This window comes from Clytia hemisphaerica, unplaced genomic scaffold (genome assembly GCF_902728285.1).
Source record: "Clytia hemisphaerica strain Z4C2 unplaced genomic scaffold, Clytia hemisphaerica genome assembly, whole genome shotgun sequence".
Taxonomy (NCBI): domain Eukaryota; kingdom Metazoa; phylum Cnidaria; class Hydrozoa; order Leptothecata; family Clytiidae; genus Clytia; species Clytia hemisphaerica.
In genome coordinates, this window is record NW_027104620.1 from 205526 (window position 1) to 224304 (window position 18779).

General features: G+C 34.8%; 2 protein-coding genes across 3 annotated transcripts in view; both read left to right on the forward strand.

Annotated features, from left to right (window-relative positions):
* LOC136824666 (uncharacterized) overlaps positions 1–18779 on the forward strand; it is a 108047-nt gene that overhangs the window by 53412 nt on the left and 35856 nt on the right. The window lies entirely within an intron of this gene.
* On the forward strand, positions 4390–16840 carry LOC136824657 (uncharacterized). 2 transcript variants are annotated; one of them, XM_067080648.1, is made up of 11 exons: positions 4394–4497; positions 9091–9146; positions 12260–12447; positions 12595–12672; positions 12844–12975; positions 13280–13372; positions 13631–13738; positions 13991–14071; positions 14882–15081; positions 15343–15505; positions 16306–16840. In XM_067080648.1, exons 3-11 carry the CDS (start codon positions 12261–12263, stop codon positions 16527–16529), a joined length of 1266 nt encoding a protein of 421 aa, XP_066936749.1. In that variant the 5' UTR covers positions 4394–4497; positions 9091–9146; position 12260; the 3' UTR covers positions 16530–16840. The 2 variants fall into 2 exon arrangements, with proteins under 2 accessions (XP_066936748.1, XP_066936749.1); XM_067080647.1 differs by lacking the exons at positions 12260–12447; positions 12595–12672; positions 12844–12975; ... (4 more) ...; positions 15343–15505; positions 16306–16840 and adding exons at positions 9603–9678; positions 9889–11943 and having other exon boundaries at positions 4390–4497.

Consider the following 18779-nt stretch of genomic DNA (forward strand, 5'->3'; position numbering starts at 1 on the left):
ATCGTCCGTGGTTATACGAGCGTGTAATTTGTAAATTAAATTTAGTGAGTTCGTCCACCGTATCAAGCACTTTCGTTTTCTAATTTTTTTTCCGAGGACACCGCCGCCGCCGCCGCGAAAGGCTATCGTAATACTTTCGCTATGCGAAATTAAAAATCTCATAATATATACTGGGAAGCATTTTCATAATCTGAAAAAAATCTAGGAGAAAATTCCCCCAACAGAAGTCATTTTTCCAAAAGCATGCTGCAAAAGCAAATAATGTCACAAACTTGTAAACAATCATAATTTCCAAAAAAATGTCAAAAAGAAAAAAAGTTGTCATGCCAGGAAATCACTTGAAAAAATTGCATGTGGAAGAAAACCTCCAAATTCACAACAAAAGTTTCAACGTTTTTAAAACGCATGTGGAAGAAAATCTCCATAACCAAAGTTTTCCACGTTTTAAATGCACGGGGAAGAAAATCTCCAAGTTCAAGACAAACTTTAGTTGTATATGTGAGGTGATTTCCAATTGTTTACATTCATATTCAATACGATAAACATTTTATGTTTTTATTTTATATAACATTCTTCATATTGGCCGTGGTGTTCCGGTGTCACAGTTAATTTCAACTCCCCTAAATTATAACTCCCCAGTCATAATAAACTAGATTATTGTGACTCCCCAGTTAAAATACACTAGTTTATTACGACTCCCCAGTTCTTATAAACTAGTGAATTATGACTCGCTAGAGTTAATATTCCCCAGCAAATTTAGACTCCCCCTGGTTTATAATGACTCCCCCTAACTAGAATCTAAGAATGCGTGTCTGTTTGATATTGTATATACCAGAAAAATCTAAGGCAGCCTGAAGACTTCCAAAGTTGTCGGATGGATGAAATTGGGTATAACTTGTTCGTCGTGTTCCTTGGATAAACATGTTGATGTGTTTGATTGGCGATAACGGACCATACGTTGGGAAAGGTGAAGTGATCCATTTTCAGTCTAAGTCTAAAGTTCGGAACCCGTTCAGAATCTTACAATGCAAATTTGTGATGACTTCGGCAACACAGGGCAGTGAATCGAATAAAGGGGCACAATATATTGACCAGGTTAATGTAGTTAAGCTTTTGAAAAATCGTTGAAAGTGAACAACAAAGAAAGGTACAAAAGTAACAAATAATTAGGATATCTACAAAAATTTCCCAATTAAACTTTTAATTCTAAAGACCTCTCTTTGAGTTTTTTGGGTCCCTTGGAACAAGAATGAGTGCAAAGTTTTCCAAGATTTGCGAATGCAGTGTGTTAGGGTTAGTTAGGGTTAATGCAATGCAATACATAATGACTTCTTCTGCTTGACGTTTGATGAGGAGAGTCTTATCCAACTAGTTTTTTTTTAACTCGCTATCTCTTTAGAAAAAGGGTTTTGGGCAGTTATAATTTCCTGGGAAATTTCTACTCTAGGGGAGTGTTCTTTTACCAGTTTATTATGACTGGGGAAGTATCTTTTACAGGGAGTTAAAATAATCCGCTAACACCGGTTATCAGCTTAAAAAGTTTGAAATTACAGTTCTGTAACCGCAACAGAATTTTCCCCACAAAGAGTTTTCACTAACTGTCACTAACCAGTTAAGTTTATTGTTGTCCAGACGTTACTAACCGATAAAATCGATAGCTAATCGATAATTATTCGATTGATTTAAATATCGATTAAAAACGATAATCGATAGCTAATCGATACTCACAATTTTTTAGGACTCAATTAAATTATCACCATAGATTTTTAATCGATGATATCGATTACAGTGTTAATAATTGATAATATCGATTAATATCGGTATAATCGATACATCAACCCTATCGATTTTTGATAGATGATATCGATGAAACTTGGTTTAATATCTTATATCTGATCGATATAATCGATACTCACAATTTTTTAGGCGCCGATTATTTATCGAATATCGTTCTTGATCGATATTTAATCAATCGATTAATTATCGATTAGCTATCAATTTTAATTGATAATTGATTTTATCGATTAGTAACGTCTGGTGTAGTAGATAAAAACACCAAGGAAAATTCAATCATTAACCAGTTAACTTTTCTCCATGTTTAATTTTTTAGCTCAAAGCTAATTAATCATATAGTTCATCACCAACCATCTGACCATTGGGTGCATACCATATAAAAGTGAATTCAAACTTATTTGATGTCGCAAGTATGTAATTTTTCAGGTATAACATGGTCAGATTTATTCACAGTCACTTGTCTTGTGACAATTTAGGTAAATATACAGGCAAAATTGAGATTAGTTCGTTGTGAAAGTTGACAAAATGTCCTGTTTTTCCAAGAGATTGTATCTTCAATTCTAAACCAACAGAATGTAAACGAAACATCAAATCCAGAAAGGAATAATAAGAGAAGTTCATCATCGACCCTTCCTTGTGACAATCTTACAAAAATGAACTCATGAAAGCATAAAAACCAAAGAAAAATAGCAAAAAGAGCAACCGTTGTTGTCTATTTTTTGCCCAGTATGGTCCGACAAACAATACGAGGGGAAAAAAGGTTCTATTCCGAAGAGTATACAATTTCCCCCAGAAAGCCTCTTCTACACTTTACAGATCATCTAGATAATGACGCAATGTTTCGAGCTCCAACCCTGACCCTAACTGATAAGATCGAAAATATCGAAAAGGTTCAAAAAGGAAGAATAAGTTTTTTAATAGATCAATTATAATAGATTATAATTCCTTTGAGAGTCCCTAGAAACCAGAATGCATTGCATTTATCTAAATCCGATATCGTCTATTGTTTATCACGGGAATTAACTACATGTGGTCTAAAAGAACGACAAATTACGCATGCGTGTTAATGCAGAAGTCTGATTTTTTAACTCTTCGGAATGGGACCTTTCTCTGACTGATACGCTTCCGAACCGGGCCATGTTTCCCGATCGGCAAAGAGAATAGATCACCGTACGCATATTTCCCGACATCTTCCGTCTTGGACGAAGCACACCCTACTGTTTTTTCCAACGAAGCTCGATTTAAAAGAGAACGTCATGTAAAAAACTCACGAAATTTACCAAAATCGGCGTTAGACTTGGAGAAGGAGAAGGTGAAGAAAAGTTACGTCTAACGGTGCTACATCATAAAAAACTTTCGAGGGAAAGTAGATCTAGCGCTCTCGATGCATTTACACCGCTATTGAGTAGCACTACCATTAGGATACCACTTTTCAAAAAACTCTGATCGAAGATTTTTCTTGGCCGGGATTGAGAAACGTGGTCTAGGGTATAAAGGTCAATGATAAGAACCAGTAAATTTTGACTAAGAGCTCGGTTGTTCTCACTGCTGGGATTTATACATAGACCCTGGAGGCAGTTCCTCAATCCCGGCCAAGCAAAAACTTTTGATCGGAGTTTTTCTGAAATTGGTGCCCGCGTAGGAGCAGGGGGTGTTAACACCCCCTGGTAAGAGATAGCTAGATCTACTTTCGCTTGCACACTAGTGATGTAGCGCTGTTTTCCGCTAGGAAAAATTTTAACATTAGGCAAAAATAAGAAAATGTAGTGTTTCTGTAATGCGGGTGAAGGAAAAAGGCTCTCATACGGCCGGCCGGAAATTTTTTTTTGATGACTTAAGATCATTGAAATAGAACTATAAAGATTATTTTATGTACAAACAGTATGAACCCAGTGGGCACACAACGTCCTGTGGACGTCGTGGAGACGTCAGTTTTTGGTCGGCCCGTCTAAGTTTGGTCATCGTCTTCCGAAGACGTCCGGCCGACGTCCTCAGTTGACCCGTTATTTATAGACGTCGTCGAGACGTCTAAATTACGTCACAATAGATAAGTGAAAAATCCTCGATATGAAAACTGTTCAGAAGAATGGCGCGAGCCTTCAGGTATTTACAGGGGGTTCTAAAAGCATTGTTTTTGGATGTTTTTTCATCATTTACAATAGTACTTTACTCTTATTTTTTTAACTTAAAACAACATGAAATGTTCTGCCGCGATGTCGAAAAGAAATTTTACTAAATGCTATTTCTTTCTCTTAATGGCTAACTTTATTTTTAAAAAGTAGCACCCGGAAAATTTTCATCTCCAGTTATCCGTCGATTTTCGACGTCTTTCGACGAATTCCGACTATAAGCTATGAATTTTGCGCGGCAAAGGACTGGAACGGGTTTATATAAAACGGGGGTTTGACGTATATCAACGTGCTAATTTCTTAGAGTTTTTGCCTTTCATGAATAACATTATTACAAGTTAAAATTTACAATAAATTCTTTAATCAATTCTTGCCCTATATTTGTTGTCTGAGGATATTGTAAAGTTCAAATGAAGCCATTCCAACTCAAGATAAACCCCCGTCTAGTATTCGATCTTGGCGCCATTTTTGTGTAGAAATCTTTTGAACAAAAATATTTTTTGAATCGACTTTCGACGACGAGAGAAGAAGACGGACGTTTCACCGTTTCACAAAGAAAAGACCTCGACAAAAGGTATTTATTATTAGTTTTATTTTTAATCTGGGCCACAGGCTATTCTGTTTAAGTCAGGCTGGATCTTTTTTGTTTGTTTTCATATGCAAAATTAAACGACAGTCTGCTGGCAAGCTCCTGCTTGTGCTTCTTGAGGAGAGAGATGTTTTTGGGTTTTGATGTTTTTTCTCTTGCTTTGCTGCTTGGTAGTAATACAAAGTCTTCATGCTAGGCTTATAGAATATTCATTTAGTTTTAAATTGACTTTCTGGCTCTGGTCTTTTTGTGTGGTTTGGTCTTTTTTAACATTAGTTCGGATAGATATTTTCATACAACACTATACCTTACCGTCAACTGCTCTAACTTGGGACTATCTTTACGCAACATGATGGGACGGCCATTCCACCACCATTTTAAACCGAACCTCCATAGTCATTTGATTTGAGTTTAATGTTAATGAACTGCGTATAGACCCCTTTCATGTGATGTCATATGTTTTGGACTACCTTGTTTATAGCCTAAATAAAATATATATTACAAATTTGGATGATAGAGGCAATATGCCTCGAACTTTGCCTCCGAATTCTGTCTCTTTTATTCCAGATTTTGTTAAAAAAGACCATACAGAAAAGAAGACTATAAGCGAGAAAATCAAAACTGAAAAATTATGAAGAAAGGGGTCTATTAAAAAAACACGATTTCTCTTTCAATTTTACAGTAAGTGAAAATGCAGACCAGATATCAACAAGTCCCATGTTAAGTACACTTGTCCCAAGTTGGAGCTGACGGTACCTCACAACACAATGACTGCTTATTGTTTTGTCTGATGCAGAAAATTATCTTTTTCGGACACCAAATAAATGTGTTTGGTGTTGGTATTAACAGATTAATATACTGTATATAGTCCTGCCTGGGGGCATTCATCATACTGTGAACTGTGAAGGTAACTTGCATCAGTGGAGAGAAACTTGCATAGCCATCAAATGACTGACCAATCAAAGCAGCAAAATTTCAAAACAAATGAACTACTCTCGGGTACCTAATAGCCGGGGGGGTTGGAATAAGCGGGGGGGTTGGAAAAAATCTCAAAACTTAATAAGCGGGGGGTTGGAATAAAAATGTCCTGGGTGGAATTTTTTTGAAAAGGAGGCAAATACAGCAGAATTGGGACAAAAAAGGGAACCTTCAAAAATATTTTCCCAAAAATTAATAAGCGGGGGGGGGTTGGAATAAGAATGTCCTGGGTGGAAAATTTTCAAAAAATTAATTAGCGGGGGGGACGGCTATTAGGTACCCGAGAGTACACAGCCCCGCCTGCTCAAATCTCTACTCTAGGATTTTAATTTTGTATTTTAATGACCAGCCAGATCACTCATTTGAGGGCTATGCATGTTAGCCTCCACTGATGAAAGCTACCCGATCTCACGGTAGTACATGTACTAAGACCTAATTAATCGAACCCATTAAAAACTGTACTTTTAATGGGACTTTGTTGTACTTAATCGAACTCTGTTGTCCAATTATTGTCCATTCAGTCGTTGAACTGTTATCAAATACTCACAAATTTTTCAAAAAAAAAAGTTCGATTAAGCAAGTTCACCTAAAGAAAATTGCTAGGTTGTCTTAAACTTTTCTTGTTGTCGAACGGAGTATGTTTATAATGTCAAACTTAATTTTTTTTATCTTAAAATTGAATAACGTGCAGTATCATGAGTTGTCCTAAATCCGACAGCCCTGCCTTAATCTGATAGGATCTTTCAAAGATACAAACTAAAATTGAATGAAGATACCAAAATGTCAACTAAACTGAGAGATTTGGTACACTGAACCAATTGAACCAAATAACAATAATTTTTCTTATAACATAATTTTTTCAATTAGTTCGGTGTAATCAAACTGTTTGATTAATTACGTTAGGATGTATTCACACAGTGATTGAACAGGGTCCAGCGTTAAAAATATTATTTTCAAACACCAGATATTGCAGAACTGCTAAAATATGGTATGGAAAACTTTTGTCGTAAAATCAGAAATTTTTTCATTTTTCCATTGTCTATCAGGAATTTTTTTCAACATCAATTCAATTTTATTTAAAAAATTTATTATCTTTCGACACTTGAAAGTTTTCATCAATATGGTTTAAAAGGTGGAAAAAATCCATCATCAAACCTGAAAGTTTTCTCCCTACTGTGTTTATATAACTATCGACTTTGAATTCCACACGTTTTTGAAACATTTATCAGCAAATTGGAAATTTTCTTCTATGTGTACCCAAAATGTGGAAATTTGTTGTGAACTTAAAAAGTTTTTTTTGTGCTTTCTGATTGTGGACAAACTCTAGTATTAACTCTGAAGTTTTCCTTAATGTGATTTCATAGTGTAATTTCCTGCAAAGACTTAGGAAAGAAAGACGTCACAGCGCATAATTATGCAAAATTATCTCTTTGTTGGGACAAAAGAATTTTTTCCCTTTGATCTAACGTTAGTTTTCAACAAGATTAAAAAAAATGGCATGGATGGCAATCGAAGGCCACCAAATTTGGAACCACTCGTCCATGTAATTTTTCTAATTATCATGAAATATGTCAATAAATTGGATTGGTTGTCTTATAGAATAATTATTCTTTCCATTTCTGCTCTTTGAACCTTAAACTTTGGCCAGAAGGAAGAAATTTTGCAAAAACAAGATTGCTGGATGTTTTCTGCGTATTTACTATAATGACCAAAAGAATGGCTTTGAAATACTATGTTAGAGGATTTTTTTACGATTAAAAATAATTTTCCAGCATTTTAATAGGACCAAACTTTAAGTCCATACCATTCTTTTTTGTGGCCTGGCTCTTTTCAGACTGGCCTGGTTTAATGTTTTTGTGCTACAGTATATTTTGTGAACTGTCAGACTGTGTTTTGTTGGAAATTAAGGTTTTCTGTTAGTTTACCTGGCTTTATGTTTGTTCAGATGAAAAGTATTTGATTTTAATGTCACTCATGAATTCAGTTGATTTCAATATACCTTTTTAATTTATTTAGATGTAAAATATATACCTATATGTATAAAAATACATCAAAATAATCAGTAACCATATTCTGTATCCTGCTCCTTGAAAAGGCATTTCAAAAACAGATGGGTAACTTCAAATCAAGGATAACTTCTCTTATAACATATCTTCAACAGACAAGATGTAATGTGATCAGAATTGAAATATGTATATCTAACACCCAATCAATTTTTTGGATATCTTGATATATGTGGCTTGGCTGGGAGACTTAGTCGATTAGAATTATCAATAGCGATGATGAAAAGATATTTGGAATATCTTAAAATTTAGATAATAACGTATTGTTTACACTGTCACTAGAGACGGAGCTCACAGCAGGCTAGAAACTGAAATTGTGGGGGTTATATTGCATTAGTATTTATATGGAAATATTTGGTACCCCAACAGTAAAATTGTGATATTTGTAGAAAGTGGACTAAAATATACAACAATTGATTATGCCTGGGTCATTGGCTAAATAAGCGCCATCTGCCATCTCATGGACAGAATCTGAGATTTACAAAAATAATGTACGTTCAATTGGCTAAAAATTGGAAAGAGTATTGAAAGCTTAGATATGACTTTTAAAATAGTGTGCCAGATTTTTAATTCGGTAAGACTGGTTTCTGGCAAATGAGAAAACTATTGCTTACAGTACTGTAGATAATCTTGAACAAATTAAATACATTCCTTGGCTAGGTAATTCTAACAAATTATGGAAAGTAGACTTTATTCTAAATTAATCAGTTAGTCATCATAATGAAATTAATTTTGAGGGGTTATATTGGCAGAGTTCTTAATATTGTGAAATGCTCGGACTGTTAATACTAAAATTATTTGTTTGTGTAAATATTTTAATGTAGCATAAGGGACTTTTTGTCTATTTTTTGTCATCTAAGTATCATTTTCAATCGTCAATTAATCCTCAGAAAAAATTGAACCTAGGTCATCTAACTATTTTCAAAGAATTGCCTATTTTTGTCTATTATGGAAAATTGTTTTTTGTTTTGTTTCTCAGTATTACCAAACAATAAAGTGATGATTTGATCTTGTATTTTTTAATTATATTGTGTTATGCCAGTTAACTAGGGTCCTGGTTAAAGATATATGTTACATGCATGAGTTACTTTGTTCATTTGTGTCCAGACATTTTTTTAATCTCGAGACTGGTAGTTGTAAACAAAAACCACAAGTTATATTAAATTGTGATTTTGTTCTTGATTGGAAATGGTTGAAAAATTCTGAAAATGTTCAAATACTTATTTTCTGAAAAGAAAGTGAAACCTATCATTTTTCATTAAATTTTTCATAGCATGTTTTCTTATAATGAGCACCAATTGCACTATTTAAAAGTACTGTTCAGCATATCCTGTTTGTGATGTTAGCTTTTTATTATAATTTTGTTTTTCACTTCACTTTTAAAAATGCTCTCTGCTGTCTTTCCCATGGCCATAATTGGTTTGGTTAACTTAACCTTTTTATAATATACCAAAATGCCAAAAATACTAGTTCTCATAAGGGTTTTTACCCAAAAAGTATAAATGTAATACTGTAATAATAAACTTTTTCTCAACAGAGAGGTGATTTGGTTTTGGACATATTTTGCATCGGTTTGCACAACAATTAGTACATGTAAGTTATATTTGTAATCATACATTTAAACAAGATTTGTTTTGTCAAGTAATTAAAGAAAGAATAAAAGACTTTGAATGAATTTTACATAACAATTTCCATGTTTGATAAAAAAATTCATTGATGATATTGTGTTTAAATAAAAGTTTCAAGCTTTTTTCATCTTCATTCGCTTTTGAAAGGTTTTTTCTTGTTTTTCAAGTAGAGGACTTTTGACAGTATTTTGGTCTTCAAGAATGCTTTCTTGATAAGAAGGGATTTCCAGCACAAGTCTAACGTCGGTTAAGTTTGTTCTCTTTTTTGTGTCAATTGTGTCAATCAGTGTGTAAATTAGTATCTGAAAGGACCTGGTCAATTTCCTCATATTCTGCTAAACTTAATTCTTCTGCTGGCTACCATTTAGCTTGTATTGCAGTCGAGATTCAAACAAAAAATATTTGTTTCTTGCATTTTCAGTCTGTGGTTCTTGTGGCTTTTTCTTGATAATTTGCATTTGAGATGTAATGGAAAAGAGGAGAAGAAATAATGAAAGGTGAATAAAATGCTTGATCCACTCTGTCTTTGTCACTGTCTTCTTTTTGAGTATTTTCTTTTGGTTTAATACTAAAAATATTTTTATCACTCCATTGTCCTATGCTGGATCAAAATGTATAGCATACTGGAGAAAAGCTCTCTCTTCCCTTATTGCTCCAATGAATACAGGCATCTAATTAAAAGACTTCTTTTCATTTTGAAATTTAAGGTTGAAACAATGGAGGGACAGAAGAAAGCATGTTAATACAGTTGCTACTCAGAATTGTACTTCTAGTGATGAGAGTGAGAATGCGCCACAAAGCAATGTCCCAATGCTGGTTGCTATTGAAAGTCCTTCAGACAATGACATTATGTTTTCTGATAATGATTCACATGGAGTTGGTTCAGGTGTTGATTATGGTGAAAATCTGATTGTAGATGAACCTGTTGCCCTGTTAGTTCCTCGAAATAGTGAATCTAACACTTCTGCCCAATCTGAAACTGACAATGATTGTTTAGATGATGAGATGGACTACGCTTTGTGTGAAAGATTGAAAACTTGGGCCTTGAATAATAATTGTACCAGGGCCTGTGTTAATGAAATTTTGGGTATTGTTACAGAGCTCGGTGGTAATGTTCCTAAAGATACAAGAACTTTGTTGAATACAAAAAGAGATGTGATCCAAACACCTATGGGGGTCGGACATTACATTTACATCGGAGTTAAAAACAGAATTTGTAAACTGCTATCATACCAAGATAATTTCCAACCAATTGCGCTATTTGTCAATATTGATGGACTTCCCATTTATAAATCTAGTTCTGCGAACCTTTGGCCTATTCTCATTCGTTTTCATCCGTTCAAACCGATTGCAGTCGCCTTCTTTTGTGGAAAGTCGAAGCCGCCATTCAACCAATTTGTCCGAGATTTTGTAGCTGAAGTCAAAGATTTGATTAGAAATGGTTTTTTCTTCAATGGTGTCCATCGCTCAGTGACCTTGTTCTGTCTCCCTTGTGATGCCCCTGCACGTTCAGGACTTAGAGGTACCATACAGCACACAGGGTATTGGGCATGCGAGCGTTGTACAATAAGAGGTGACAGTATCAAGAATCGAATTGTTTATGATCGCTGGGATCCTGACGTTGATCCCCCAATCGAGGAACGAACTAATGAAGTTTTCCGCCAAGATGGTTACAGTATACCAGATGATGATGGCAAGCGTCACCAACTTGACGTTTCTGAATTTGTCGACTTGCCAATTGATATGATCAAGGATTTTCCTGTTGATCCTATGCATTTAGTATACCTTGGTGTAACGAGACGTCTTCTATATTATCTCAAAGGCTCCTTTCGAAAAATTAAAGATGGAAAGTTGTCATCCGCTTACATGAAAGCAATTAATCAGACGTTGGACAATTTGAAGTTACCATCTGAATTCGCAAGGCAGCCAAGAAGTATTTCCGATCTTGACAGATGGAAAGCAACAGAATTCAAATCGCTTTTGCTTTATACTGGCATGGTTGTTTTCCGTCCTTATTTTTCAGCTGGAGCGTGGAAACACTATCTATGTTTTTCTGTGGCAATTCGGTTGCTGAGTGAAGAAAGTGACGGTATTCGTAATGCTAATGTTCCTACTGCAGAAGGCTTACTGAAATATTTCGTTCAAAATTCGAGAAATCATTATGGTGAAACATTTTGTGTTTTCAACGTCCACAATCTAGTTCATCTTGCAAGTGATGTATCATATTTTCAGCTGCCATTGATTGCTTTTTCTTGCTTCCCTTTTGAAAATCATTTGCAAAAATTGAAGCGCCTTGTAAGAGGTAAATCGAATCCACTAGCTCAAATAGTAAAACGATCCGAAGAATTAGACGCAAGTTACTACATTGAAAAACCTTTCGAAGTCATTATTAAATCTGATGGACGAAATTCTTGCTTTCTAACAGACAATCATTTAGTTTTCGTAGAAAAAATTGAATTGAATGGTACATTTTTATGCAACACCTACAATACGTCTGACCTATTATCTCATTTCCAGATCCTTGGTATTGATTCCAGAAGTGTTGGCATATTTCTATTAAGACGAGCATTAAAATCGACATCGCGACGTTATAGAAAAAACTCTTTTTTAAAAAAATGTGTTTGTCTACCTTATCGTGATGACTTTGTGATAATTTCAATGCTTTGAAATATATTATTCCATAGGATTGTCACATTTCAGCTAAAATAGTGCATTATAATTTTTTGGTTCCTTTTTGATGTGTTTATAGTTTTTAATGACTCTTAAGTACTCTTAAGTGCAAACAATGAATAATATATAAAACAATGAAAATAGAATACTTGTCAAAAACTTTTACCCAAATGAAACGAGTAAGACTATTAAAACAAGATGGGCTCCATTTTAATTACTTCAGATTTATTCGGAACTAATCATCATTGTTAGTTGCTGATTCCGAAAATCATCCTTATTTCCTTATGAAAAATATAATATGTCGATATTGAGTCTCTTTCTTACCTCTAAACAAGCATCACATTTGCCCAAATGTTTGGCCAATTTCTTCCAAGTGGTTCTCAAAAACTTATAAATGTATCTTTTTAGAATGGCATACGCATTACTTCAATGTTTTGACAAAAGCAAGATTGTAGAGACAATCGTCCCCACACATTGGATAGAGGACAAGACCATGTGGTGGCCATCAAACAAGGCTAGGCAGTCAGCCATTGATCTGATTCCCTTAGATAAGTCCTGGAAATCTTATGCTGTGTTGGAGATTAAGAGATACAGTGGTTAGTATAATTATTTCAATTTGAAGGTTTGTGTTATTATTTTGAAAGTTAGGCATTTAAATACTGCACTTTCATCCGGAAAATCTTAATTTAAAATTCAAACTTTCTACAGCCTTTCGTATCAGTTTTACTTTTTTATATTTCTAGATGACTTTGAAGAGTTAGAAAAAGGTTCATACACCACAACAGAAGCAGAGGTTACACCTGTCAAGAAGAAGCCGGAACGTAAGTTGCAACAATCATTCTTATGATCTTACTCAATATAAGTAAAATACCAAAATTAGATATTAAAATTATGCTATTTTGAACAGTTTTGAAATGTATGACATCTTTTGCGTACCAAATGGTACTATAGCTTTCATAGCTCTTAATTCTGCTTTTTGAATATATTTAAAGCTGTTGAAAGAGCACCGAGTCCACACTTCAACGTCCAGACAATGTTTTCGGCAAGTCTCCCTGGTGCATCCAAAGCGAAGCCGTCAAATCTCTCACCGTCTCCTCCTGTAGCTTCAGATGCTGTCAGAATGTGTGAGTTTACTTTTACTTATTTTAACCAATCATGAAATTCCAGAGCCCCTGTAATTTCTGTTTACACTTCCAAATCCATCTTCAAAATAAGTCAAAGAAGTACATAGTGCCCAAAAGTTTTCTCTTCTCTCTCCTTTGTTTAGATATTGTATGGATTTGTTAAATTTGAATAGAATAAGATTACACTTACAGATTTTTCACAAGAACCAGTAAAATTTTTCTGACGCTTGGCTGTTCTTATTTTTATGGCACTTTCAGCCTCAAATTATTCTTATCTCATTTTTTAATTATTTTTTCATTACAGCAGGCGCACAAAATTATATTAGATCGAGCTATTCACCAGTCTCGAATTTGCCGAATGGTTTCATTCCGATAACAAAGGCATTAAATTTCCAAGGTATTCAATACGCTATAGATTAGTGATGACATATTTCAGAGGCTTTGAGCGTTCAATGTTAGGAAATTTTTTTGAATTTTTGTTAATCGTTATCAATTTCAATAATGAGAACAAAAGCCTTATTCAAGTAGGGGGAGTTATACTGTGTGTCTATCCAAGTTTCACCCTGTCTCACAGCCCCGGTGGAACTTTCTCCCACAATTAAGCCCCGTGGTTCTGTGAGACAGGGGTGTTAAGTTAATACTTTTAATCCCTTAGATGACAATCCACTGAATTCGTCAACAAATTCAATTCGACTGAATTCGTCATCAAATTCAATCCGACTAAATTCGTCAACAAATTCAATTCGTCATACTCGTCAAGAATGTAAGATTCCATTACTTCAGAAGAATGAACAAAATTTGGAAAAACCCAGTCTTGTCAATGAATTTCGATAATTTTTCACCTTGCCCACACAGCACAGTGTGACCATTATTTTATTAATGATGGATCGTCATGAGGATCAAAAAACTTTTTGTAATTACTTTGATTTAAAAAAAATCTTCTTCCTAAATTCTTAGTCTTTGGAGACTTTTCGAAATGTTCAATCTTCATAATGCGCTATCGATTATTTTTCAGCAATCACATCTCCCAAGCTTCCGAAATCAAATAAATACCCAAGTGGTGGTGGAAATGACTTTAAAGAAATGTCCAATAAACGTAAGAAATATTTATCTTTTTTTGTAAGAGAAGTTAATTGAAAGATTTGACAAATATATTTGTTTATTATCCGACGCGCGTAAATAGCGACATTTGATTGGCTTCTTTGCTGTCCAATATTTTCGAATTCATGATATGCACCACTGCAATGTCTTCTGACATTACATCACGGAACCAATCGCTCATTGGTTGTAAGTGACGTAAAATCAGTCAATACGTCACTTTGAACCAATCAGCTATTGGGTGGAATGGAAGACATTGCAATGGTGCATATCATGAATATATAGCTTCCATGGAGGCTACATATTTCAAAAATTCACGTCACACAACGAGTTCAATGACAATTGAGCATCTTCTTTTTGACGTTACGTCACAAAATAAAAATAAGACTTTTGAATAAAAAACTACCAAGAAACCAGATTTACGAGCATATAAATTGGAATTATGTTTGAAAACGAGAAATATTTTAGCGATGAACGGATAATAAACCATTTATTTGGACGCAGTCTCATCCAATATGAAAAATATTGGGCTACGAGAAAAGATATTGGACTCGGCGAAGCCTCGTCCAATATCTTTTCTCGCACGCCCAATATTTTTGCATATAGGATTCGACTTTGTCCAATAACTGCTTAATAGCTTTAAAGAAATTGATGATCTTTTTTTTAATCATAAGCTTTCGTAAAGCAATGAAAATAAAGTGACTTGCTGTTCAACGTTTCATGTGTTGTTTATCCACTCTATAATAAATCTTAGAGTTTAAGACTATTAAAGCACATTACAGAAAGCAACAAAATTATCATTTTTTAGGTTTCCAATATACAATGATGATGGACATAAAGAAAGTTCAGGAAACACAGAAGCAAATTTTGGATGTTTTAAGTAATATAAATACGGATGCCAATCAAATTCAAGACGAAGAAGATGACGAAATTGAACAGAGTTCGACAATGGACCAATTTGAGAGAGTGGAGGAAGAATTGAAACGTCCAGAGAAACGTAGAGCGAAAGTACGTCAAACCTATTTTATTGACTTTCTATAACAAAAAAGCCTAAAATCGAATACACCATTGTATCTTAAGAAGAACCTCTAATTAAAAAAATCATCGGGGAAAGGGTATTATTATATAGAGAAGAAGTATTAATAATTATGGGGTGTTGCTGGTATGTACATGGAATTAGACAAAAGGTGCAGTAAAAATAAATCTGTGCCTTAAAGTATGCTTTTTTTTGTGAAGAGCTTTTAAATAGTATGTACCTTTTCGTTTTAGCGTAAAATGCTGAAACATTTAGTGGCTGGGAAGGCTGCGAGAAGAGCAGTGTTAATTTCGCTCGATGCTTTAATGTCGCGTGGGCTACAATCCAAATTTTCAAAGGCTGGGAAGGCAGGGAAGAAAAGTTTCAAGGAGACGAAACATTGCAAATGTATAATTGGTAAGTGAATTTTTTTGACTATATTGTACAACCATAGAATTACTACAGTAATAAATAATGAAATAATATCAAACTTTCCCGAGCAGAAACTTTTGCGATTTTCGCAAATTTGGCCCTTTTCGAAAGTAAATGTTTTAAAAAATTCTAGGAAGGTCTATTCGCGAAAGAAATTGAAAATCTCTAAAACTTCAAACTTTGAATAAAATGTACCTTTTATGGCACTTTTTAGCCTGCTAAAAGACTAAGAAGTAGAAGTATTTGTCCTCCTAAACCATTCTAAGCAAATTTACCACCCGGACATAATTTGACGATGAGTAGATAAACTGAACGCATCATAAGCCCTTTGGATAGTAAAGGGGAAACTATAGACTGCTTTAGACTATTGATGATTTTTCGCCAACCCCGGACAATATTTAGCAAAAATTTCGTCCCCGGTGGGAAAAATATCCTGGAATTTCAGCCCCTTAGAAATTGACTTCGATTTTATCCCTATTCGGAATTCATTGTTTAGAAATTTCACATCAAAATCATTCCCGCTGGATTTTTTTACCTGAAACCTGGTCGATTTTTATCCCCACTGTAGGGGAAAGTTTCACCGGGGCTGTGAGACAGGGGTGTCTAACAGGAGTGTCTAAAATGTATGTATTGTGTTAATAAGGAGATAAATACCTTGTAATTTGTGAGTATAATTTTTGATGGGAAAAGATTGAAAACATAAGTTGCTCCATACTTTCAGGGTAGAAACTATTTTACACCATCAATGATTTATTTTTCAATATCATTTTTTTCAATTTTTACAGATGCTTTGAAGCAAAAATACCCCGTCGACCTTGACCGAATGATAGGGGATGTGATCAAACATGCGCCTGGCAAAAAGGAAAAAACAGCCAACGAAGTTGCTGGCAAATCAGTTGCTGGCAAATTAGTTGCTGGTAAATCAGTTGCTGGCAAATCGGCCAGCTTTGGGACGCTGGGAGGAGCTTGTGGCAATGCAAGGGACGACTCCTCGGACAGTGATAATTAATTTTTGAGTCATTAAATTTCTTAAGCTTTTAAAGGAGTCGTTTTTTCAAAAGTTTTAAGAATCGAAATATAAAATTTGCAATGCAATACGCATGGAAGTGCTTCCGTCAGAACCCGAGTCTCAGGATGAGTTTTAAGTCTTATCAAATATATTACCTCAAAGACGAGTGACGAGTTCTCAAAAACAAATCATGTTCTCATATTTCTAGCTTTGTTACAATTGTATTCTTGTATATTTCCTAGTTTTTATTAGGCTGCACACATCCCCTCTGATAAGTTTTGATATAGGGGATGCGCATCAAATAACTCAAACAATACACATCGAGTTTTTTGAAAAAGACAAGTCGCCAAAATTCTGCAAAATACATAGCTATTCGGTAATTTTCTCGGAAGCAATATAAGAGCCTGATTCGCATCCCCTATATCAAAACTAATTTGGGGATGCATGCAGCCTAAGTTTTTATCTAATTCTGTCTCTCAGTAACTGATTTTTGCGGGAATGTCATCTCTTTGAAAAACGCCTGGTCAATTTTTAGCCTTGCGGATACAATGGTGTCTCCGTAACTCGAACACGCACAAGGAACACAATTTTTTTCGAGTAAGGTTTATAAGGCATCATTAACTAAAGAGTCTATACAATTTGATCGAGTTAAGACGCCCGTAATTTTTCAAAGTTGAAGAATCCGAGAAGAATTAGTTATTTGAAGTTGACATTTTAAATTAAATTATTTATACATATTTTCCTAAGTTATTTGTACATTTGTACATTTTCCTTGTATATATATATAGTATGAAAAAATATATATATATTTTCTATTGATGAAAAAATCAAAAAATAACCTCGGAATAAACCGTCTCCTTTTACTTTTCATAATAACAGCTTCATTTTCTGTGAGAAAAGCTTGAATTTTATGCACTGATTTTTCCTTTTTTTTGATGACTGATTGGCATCGAATACAGGTTCATTGAATTTTAAATCTAAATTAATTCGTCTAATTCTGGTCTAAACAACGTCGAAAAAAGACGTCAAAACTCGACTTGTTTGAGACCGACCAAAAGCGTTTCATTTTAACGTCGACTAGACGTCGTCAAGTCGTCTACTTAGGACGACATTTCGTCGAAAAAAGACCAATTTTCGACGTCGACTAGACGTCCTGTGCCCACTGGGAAATAAGCCCTGAATACTAATGTATAAACTACTAACGAACGAAACTTGATTTACAAGCGGGAATATCTTAACCAAACGACGTTTGATAGCTTGAACGATATAATATATTATATGAACTCATAGTCTGCGGCCGGGTCATAAAATCGTCTTTTTTCACCCGGCCGGTTTTTAGCCTGTTAAACGAAAACCGCTTTTTTATCGCGATTTAACGTCTGTTACTTTTTGGCCGTGGAATCGAATGTTTTTGGACGGGAAAGTCCGTCCAAGATTTTGTCTTCGGCGAATTTGGTTTGTGGGAAGGCACTGGCTAGCCGGTTTTCGGAAACACTGCATTTTTTATTTTCGCCTTAGAATGGCTTCTTTGCGGGTAGCAGTAACGTAGACAGGGGTGAAGAAACATTTGCTTTGGAGAGCAGATTTAAACGACACAGTAATTATGTTTTTATACCACGAATAGTTAAGTGATTTGTCGTAAAAAATCTGCTCTCCTACGCAGATTAATCTTCAACCCTGTCTACGCTACTGGGTACTATTAAAAAGAACCTCCGATCAAAGATGACGGATATATTTCTATCCCTCATCAAACGATATTTACCATACCGTGTACGACGCCAATTGGCAGAATCTCTTGTATTGAGTAAAATAGACTATGGTAATACCGTAATTCACAACGCACCACAATATCTATTCAACCAATTACAACGAGTCCAAAATGCCACAGCTAGCTTCGTCCGGAAGAGCTACTCTCGCAAGTCTGACGTAATAGATATGAAATGGCTACCTGTCAAAGAACGGACCGAATACAGTTTGGCTAAACTTGCGTGGAAATCAGTTAATATGAATGACTGGCCCAAATTCCTCCCTATGGAGAAATATGTGCAAGCCAAGACTCGAACGGATGTAATTGGTGGAACTAAATTGCGTGAAACCTGTAATGTTAGTGGTTCCTTTGAATCTGAAGCTTCTAAAATTTTTAATGAACTACCTGTTAACTGTCGTGACTCAGAAACTTACAAAGCCTTTTGTCAAGAAACAAAAAAATATTTTTTCGACAAAGCCCTAGCTAGGAGCTTGCAGTAGTAC